Genomic DNA, 8,866 nt, shown 5'->3' with positions numbered 1-8,866 from the left:
GAGACATACTTTTTTATTCAAAGAAGATAAAATTTTGATTAAATCTTAAAAAATGTAAAATTATAAACTAATATAATAATACATATTAATTATCAAAAATATTTATTAATTCAAATTTGAACTTATTAGCTTTGTTGGTAGTCCAGAGAAATTGGAAAAAGAATATTTTTAAATGGTTACGATTTAACAAAATCAGAATATAACTTTTAAACGGTTATGATTTAACAAAATCAAAATTTATCTATTGAGAATTTTATGAAACTATGCAAATTTAAGTTTGCCCCTTTAGAAAAGAATATAAATAGGAAGTCTTTCTATCATGTGTTCTCTTCAATCTTTCTTGGGAATTGAATCTAGTATAGTTTTGTCGATTTTCTTTCAAGTTATTTTTAATCAGATTTCTGACTATTTTTTTTTTATATTTATTTTAAGAAGAGCAATACCAATTGTATTAACCTTAACGTTACGTGCATTACATAAGTGAATTTACTTCCAAAACAAGGTAGATTAAAAACACACCCTCTGTTATACAGTATGGATACATATTATATGATGCTGAAATTACAAATTTAGTACAACTTATTCCGAAAGAAGAACATTGACAATATTTCTTCACATAAGCTACAACAATTGCCAAGGAAATTGCTAATATCATGATTTCCAAAGCTATATTTTTATTCAACTTCATTGAACAAGTTAAATATGATGTACCACTGCTTGAAGCTTTATCATCATTATTCTCATCACCACCACCACCAGCAGGAGCAGAAATGGTGGGAATAATTTGTTTAGGCATTACCAGGTGAAGAATGCCATTATAGAACTTTGCACGAATTTGGGTTCGTTGATAATCTTCTGAAACTGGGAATTCTTTCCTGAATCTGCTTATTATTCTTTTCGATTTACCTTCATCCATTAGACGTTCTCCAGAAATTTCCAAGATCCCAGAACTGTGAATTTCAACTTTCAATTGCTGCCTTCTGAATCCTACAGTAATCACTAAATTTGCTCACTTCAAGATCATTAATGGATATATTGTATGTATGTATGTATGGATTGTGTAACTTTACCTGGAAGATGGACTTCAAGCTTGTCACAGTTTTGATCCCTTCTCCATTTGCACAAAGGCTCAAAATCTTCATAAGATGTTTCCATGGAGGCCTGCTTCTTCTCTTTATGTTCTTCTTTCAGGGTTATTTAGAGGATATGATGATTTGAATTATATATATGAAATTGATTCCTTATTAGCTTTGAAAGATTGGATTTATTTTAGTTTTTCAGTACTCCATGTATGAAGAAACTGTTTTGCTTCTTATTCCTAACTTTTCTTGAACCTTTTGGCACTTGTTTTGTTTTGAGATATTCTTATTCTCCGACGTTACCAACATGGATTCTCTCCTCTTTATTATCATATTATATTTAAAGTTGTTTACTGGTTTAAACATAATATTAATATATTTTATATTTATTCAACCTCGATCTTTGAAATAAAAATTTAAAATTTGTCCAAACTTGCTCATATTTATATATGATTAAATTTGTTTAAACTCATATTTTAGACCCTCCATATTATTTTTTTTATTTTTATTAAATAAAATATTTATATATTATTTTAAATTTAAATTTTAATAATTTTATTTTTTAATTTATTAAAATTTTATATATAACAAACCTAATATTTTTTAGTATTTACATTATAGTATTTTTTTTAAGGATGTAGATTTATTTTTTATATATTATAAATTTGTTGTTTTTAATTGGATTGATATTATAATAATTTTTATCTTTCCTTCAATGAATTTGCTTTTTTAAACAATTTGCAAACCCAATCTCCACTGCTCTTCTAGGATATTTGAGAATTCAGATTTTGTTGATTTCCCCATAGTTTAGCTTACTTTTGCACCTTTTACATTGTTACGAGAGTTGACTTTGTTTTCAGGCACCAATTTCTACACTAATATTATCTTCGTATTCCAATTATTCACCAAATAGTAGCCCTGGAGTTGATAAAACTACTGATGAAGAAATCACTTTACACAGACCATCTACATTCGAAAGGAGCAATAGAAACCTTAGGGAAAGACGAAAATTGATGTCTTCAAGGATTCCCATGGTAAATGAGCAATATATATTTGATGCAGGTTTTAATTTTGTGTAATTTTTATTTGTTACAATGAAAGTTTACTTGAAAAAGAAGAAGAAAAAAAAAACTATAAACATGCTTTGGCTACATGATGAGGAATAGGATGGTAGTCAAAGGGATATAGAAAACCATAGAGACCCATCGAAGTTGTGAGCCATACAAAGTCATCTACCTGCAAATTTCCACTATTTACATCTATACTTGCTAAAATACTCAAAATCAGCATTAGTTTTGCAATCTGCATAATGTTGCATGGCTGAAGAAGTTTAGCCAACCTTTTGAATTGAAAAAAGAGCTTAAATCTCAAAAAGAAAAAAACATTGCCATGCTATGAATATTTTATTATTAAGTGAATCGCTATTAAGATTAAGATAAGTTTGATATACTTTAAGATTCTTCTTGTTTATCAACACGTCGATTCTATTTCTTTTTTCCTTTAAAAGAATCTTTAATAGCCAAAATATATAACCACACATAGAAAAGAAGTAGGAGTCCTTAGTAGCTACTTTTCCCTTTTCTTTTCTTAGCTGCCAAAGCCATATTCCCACCACTATTTCAATTATTATTACATGTTGCTTCCTTCCCTGTAATTGCCGATTAAAGGCTAGTTTAGCATTACTTTTCAAAAAGCACTATTAAGAAAAAAAAACACTTTTAAAATAAAATTATTGCTAAACAATATGCGGGACAAAAAAATATTTTGAAAAAGCTTTTTTTTTGACTAAAAACAAAAATAGAAAACTTTAACTTTTGCCTAAAACTGCTTTTTGGTCCAAAAGCACTTTTAAAAAATATGATTAAACTAACCCTAAATCAGCAGCAACTTTGCAAACCATTAACTCTCATCCATAATACCAAAATTCAGTCTTCGACCATTCAAAATTCTCCTATTTTCCTTTGTCGTTGGCTCTTTTGCTTCTTCAAATGGCTATTGATTGCTGCTGGTTGCTATTCAAATTGAGCCGCTTACTTTTCCATTCGTCTGTTGCTGTTTGCAACTCTTTGTAGGAAATTTTATCTATTTAGTGTTTTATGTCTAGATTAATTTGAGATTAATTATGATTATTTTAATTCTCATAAGCAATACAATAATGCATACTATTGGTGGGGATAAAAAAAATATCTCTTGTTTGGTAATCAAACAAACTAATCTTTGAATGTACAAAATTAATTTAGGGTTATAGAAGAGCTAATATATTGTTATTCTATATTTAATGTGGCAATGAAACATGTTAATTTTCATAGTATAAAATCAATTCAAGGCTCCGGAAGAACTAGTATATTATTATCTGAAGAAAAAAAAAAGTGATAAGTAATGCATTATGTTCTAGTCAATCTCAAAGAAATTATTATCTTTTAAAATGATATACGTTGTAATGGATACCATATTGAGATTGTGAATAAGGAGACAATCAATTTCTATATATTAAAATAATTATATTGGGTAAGAATTTTGTATTAGAAAATTATCATCTTTTCCTATAGTTTGTTCTATGCATATATTAGTATTACTAAATCACATGCGATGGTAAAACAAAAGTTTATAATAGTGTTGCTGAATTTTATGCATAGTAAACCTGAAGTTTACTAGTCCAAATATATTAATTAGTTGGCATGATTGGTTAAACCATCACGATAAATAATGATGCGACAAAATGAGAATTTATATAGAAGTTTATTAAAGAACCTGAAGATTTTTCATTTTTCAAGTGTTGCTTGTTCTCAAAAAAGATGAATTATCAGATCCTCAGTGACAAAAGTTGAGATTAAATCTTTTGCATTTATGAAAGAAATTATATGGACTCAATTATCCAACAAATGGATATTTTAATGTAATTTTTGTAATGCATCTACAAGTTAATCACATGTGAGTTATCAACTCTCAACCTATAGTTTGTCAGATTACTTGTTTAATAATTTGTTTAAGAATGAACTTTTAGATTATGTGAGTAACTATTGTAAAAGTCTATTATTTATACGTATAAAATGATTTAGCAAAATTAATGATTAAATGCCTCCAATTAGTAGCTAAACCGTTACTTTTGAGAATAGAACTTTTTGTATATGTGTATAAGGATATGATATTTTATATGAATCAACACTTGTACGCATTATGCCATAAGTTGTGATGAATACTCCCCCATTACAATTGGTTTTTAGTTAGGAGCCAAATACAATCAATTTTAGATTTTTTTTTTATTTGTACAATGTATGTTCATGTTGCTGCACTGCAATGCACAAAAAGAGTATTCAAAGAATGTGGCGAATATATATTAATTATGAATCTTCTTATATTATTAGATGTTTTGAACAAATTGAAGATTTAATTATGATATGAATTTATTTCTATTTTGATTTGACAATTTTCACAAGGAGGAGAGAAATAATAATTGGATGAAATAAATTGCTTGGAATGAGCTATTTCTACTGCAAGTTAACTTCTAGGACGTGCATTTACTGACTTGATAAGAATAACCAAGTATTATATACTAACAAATATTTTAAAGTCTCAGTAGGACAATCTAATAGAACAAATGAAAGCAATGCATGCCTTAAGCATGGTAGATCAATTAGTTCCGAAGATAAAAATTATCATAAAAGATAAAAATAAATCAAGATGATCATATAATGGAGGCAGTGCTCTCGAAGAGACCGAAAATATAACTAATTATTAAAATTCTAAAAAAGATTCAGGTACCTAAAATTGAAGATGGAAATAGTGAAAGTAAAAAAAAATCAATAAGTTATGTCAATATGAGAAAATATGAAATAGTGAAAACGAAAAGTTACCGATAAATGTTTTGCGTGCAACATTATTGTTGAAATAATAAAAGAAAATGAGAATCTTGAATAAAATGTCAAGAAAAATATACATGAAATAGATAGGCCAAAATAGAAAGACGCAACTCAAGTATAATTAAAGTCTAAAAGTTTTTGGACCATTAGTCAAAACATCTAAAGGTAAGGGTGTTCAGTCGGTTAACCGACTGGTTAACTGACCCGAAATGACATTAACCAAATTAACCGACCTTTCAAAATTTTTAACCGTTAATCGAACCGAAATTTTTTCAAAAAAATTAACCGAACCGAAATTATTTCAATTAATTCGGTCGGTTAACCAAATTAACCGAAAATTATATTTTTTTATTTTTGGTTAAAATTAACCGAATTACCCGAATTAACCGAATTGAATCACTACATAAAAAACATTACATAAGTCTTTGAATTTTATTTTTATTTATTAAATTATTTGTTTAGACTTTTAGACTTTAGTTTTAGTTTTAGTTTTAGAAATTTATTTTTATTTATTAAATTATTTGTAATTTTTATGATTGGGTTGGATTGGGTAATTGGGTTGGCTTGGATACTTGGGTTTGGATTTGGTTTAGGTGAATAGTGGGCCTATTTATATATTGTAATTTTATTTATTAATTTTTTCGGTTAAACCGAAAAATTTCGGTTAACCGACCGGTTTTGAACCGAATTAACCGTTAACCAAAAATTAAAAAAATAATTAACCAACCCCCGACCGAAAAAATTCGGTTAATCGACCGATTAACCGAATTCAGTCGGTTAACCGAATTTTTTCAGTTTTACCCGAATTTTGCAACCCCTAAGTAAAACCAATGAGGGTACAAATGCGTAGTTTTTCAAAAACTCGCTAAGTCCATTGATTATTAAAGATGTTTTTTTTTTGTGGTGGATGCAATAAAACTTTAGATATCTTATTAGTCTTGTACAGCCCAAATTTTGCCCGGCCCAATAACCAACCCAAACAGCCCAAATTCCCAAACACCCGGGTACCAAAACCCAAACCAACCCAATTACATGCCAGGCCTGATATGGCCCAAATCCAAAACCTGAAAGGCCCATAAATTTAGCCCAATACATCAGCCCAACAGTAACCCTAGCCCAAACCATAACAGAAAAAACAAAATTTTTCAAACCTCTGGCACCACACCACCTGCCCTCTGCCACTGCCGCACCTGCTGTTCACCTGCCCTGCCCACTTGTGCCTGCAACGAAAGTGATAGAAAAAATAAAATAGAGTGAAAAATTGTAAAAAATGGCTATATAAAGCCATTTGAACCGAATGTAAAAGGGTTCTCCTTTTTTTATGAGATTGAGAAATAAAAACAAGAAATTTCAAGGTGATCACTGTCTATTTTTTTTAACTTCAATCTCTCTCTTTATATATATATATACTAATAATAAATAAAAAGAAAGAGGGCTGAAATGGATTACCTGGGAGGGGCGTTCTCCTTCGTTAGGACGGCCGAGGAAGTTACCTCCAAGGATAGGTGACCGGAAGCCGAAAGGTTTCTTGCCTTTTTGGAGCATTTGTCAATTTTTTGGAAATTTTGGGCCCGGATCTGAGTTCAGGAGGGTTAAAAGGGCTAAGACGGAGTTTTTTAGTTTTTTCAGACACTGCAGACGATGGGGCCGGTGTCGGTGACCGGCGGCCGATGCGATGGCCAACGACCGGATCTTGGACCTGTATTCGGAAAGGGGAGAAGGGGCTTGAGAGAATTTTAGGGTTTTTTTAGAAAAGTGAAAAATGAAGAGTTTTAAAAAAAATCGATTTTTATAGCACCTAGAAACGGTCCCGTTTTGGCCTGTTTCATTTAGCCCAAAAACGATGTCGTTTCAGGCCATCCGACCCGACCTGAACCGCCTAGGATCCGCATGTTTTTGGATAAAAGGGGTTATTTACGCCTCTAGTCCTTCCGCTTTTGAGGCTATTTACAATCGGGTTTGATCTTTTTTAGTTTTTTTTTAATTTTGCCACAAAATTTCATCTTTCTCTCGATTTGGTCCTTAATGAAACTGTGCGTTTAGGATGAGAAGGGAAAATTGCCCTTCTAGTCCCTCCATGTTGCTCGCACATTCAAATAGGTCCCTTTTTATTTATTTCGAATCCGCCCCATTTTTTTGTTTTTACTTCAATTTAGTCCGTGTTTTTGACAATTTTATTGTTTTAATTAACTATTTTAATGTTATTATCATTATCATATTGCGCCATTAATCTATTCTTATTATTGTTGTTGTTGTTGTTGTTGTTATTGACTCATTTATATCCTTTTAAATTTCAAACTTTGTTATGTACATATATACATATATACATTTTTATAATTTTATTCATGTTCTTTATTGTTATTATTGTTTTGCTTGATGTTTATTTATTTATTTATTTATTTATATGTCAATTATCATTTAAAGAAAAAAAAACGTTTTAGTTTTATTTGTCTATTTACTTGTTATTTTATATGTAATCGATTTGTCCCTTTTTTTCTTAATTTATTATTTTTAATTGCTTGTGTTATCTATGTTCATATCGTCATATTCATTATTTTCATTTATTAATGCGGCATTTATTCATATATTAAATTTAACATTACATCAATTTTTACCCAAATTCATAAAAAGAGAAAAATTTGAAAATAAAGGCAATGCTCGGTATTTGGGATCTTCGAGAGGATTGAGCCCTAACATATTGGGTTCCAATTTTTTTCGTTGAATCTAAATAATCGAGAATGCTCTTTAATCAAAAAACATAAATAAAAAGTTCATTATCGGGAATTCAATACGTTGTGTCCTACCGCATTGGATATGACACATAATTTTCTCGAGATGAAGATTTTTCTAAAAAAATAATAAAGGCGATACTCAATGTTTAGAATTTTGAGAAATTGTGCCCTAACGTATTGGGCTGCGATTTCTTCATCTGACTTAAACAATTGATTATCCTTTTAAATTTTATTGCACGAATTTTTTGACAAGCTCATTTTTGAGGAGGTGAAATATCATGCCCTAACTCATTGGGTGTGACATTTTCTCTCTTCGAAATGAGAGGGTCTTAATGGGTAATTTGATTTATACAAGTTTTTTAATACAAGGATCGTATTTTTAAAACTCTTCAAAGTTTTCAATCTTCGATACTAAGACACTAATTAATCAACTAGGTACCAATTTTGGGCGTTGCGAGGGTGCTAATCCTTCCTCGTACGTAACCGACTCCCAAACCCGTTTTTTTTAATTTCTTAGACCAAAATCGTTGTTTTAATAAAATTAAATTGTTTATTAAAAACAACCACTTTTCAAGGTGGCCCGATCACACCTTATCAAAAAGGATTGGTGGCGACTCCCATATTCGTTTTCATTTTTTTAAAATCCAAGTCAACCCCATTTTATCAAAAAATGGTGTCAACAGCTTGGCGACTTCACTGGGGACCCAAAATAAGAGAGTCAAGCCACGAGTTGATTATTTTTTGCCTTTTTGTCAAAAATTGAAAACTTGATTTAAATATACGATCCTTTCGTTACATTTCATCTGTCTTTATTATGATATTCATCATTGTGGTTTATAATTACTGTGTTAGTTTAAGTTTTGGTATCTTTCTGCACATTGCATTGCATGACCGTTGGTCACACCCTTTTAAGTGGGAGTGAGAAACTAATCCTTCGTGAGGTTTTCACCTCCGTGTAGGATAGTGGATCACTTGATGTACCTATGTCTTTGTTAGATTTTCATCTCCGTGCAGTCATAGGGAAATGTATTCCCCTGAACTAAACTCGGTCCATATGAGCCTATAATGGGTGAGGATCGAGGAATCTGGTGGTTCAGGTACCCTTTCTTTAGAACCGAACCACATGCAGTGAGCCTAAGTGCTTACCCTAGGTAGAATTACTCCATACCCTTAGTGGTCGACCAAGTAGATATTT

At 30.4% G+C, this 8,866-nt stretch overlaps 1 protein-coding gene across 1 annotated transcript; it reads right to left on the bottom strand.

Annotated features, from left to right (window-relative positions):
- Positions 1-472: 472 nt before the first annotated feature.
- Positions 473-1,212, bottom strand: LOC107940412 (22.0 kDa heat shock protein). Its single transcript, XM_016873831.2, has 2 exons — positions 1,071-1,212; positions 473-987 (listed from the first exon to the last, which is right to left on the bottom strand). The coding sequence occupies exons 1-2, from the start codon at positions 1,153-1,155 to the stop codon at positions 473-475; spliced, it is 600 nt and encodes a 199-aa protein (XP_016729320.1). The 5' UTR covers positions 1,156-1,212.
- Positions 1,213-8,866: the final 7,654 nt, after the last annotated feature.

Source organism: Gossypium hirsutum, chromosome D08 (genome assembly GCF_007990345.1).
Source record: "Gossypium hirsutum isolate 1008001.06 chromosome D08, Gossypium_hirsutum_v2.1, whole genome shotgun sequence".
In the NCBI taxonomy this organism is placed as follows: domain Eukaryota; kingdom Viridiplantae; phylum Streptophyta; class Magnoliopsida; order Malvales; family Malvaceae; genus Gossypium; species Gossypium hirsutum.
This window is presented reverse-complemented; position numbering and strand designations above follow the sequence as displayed.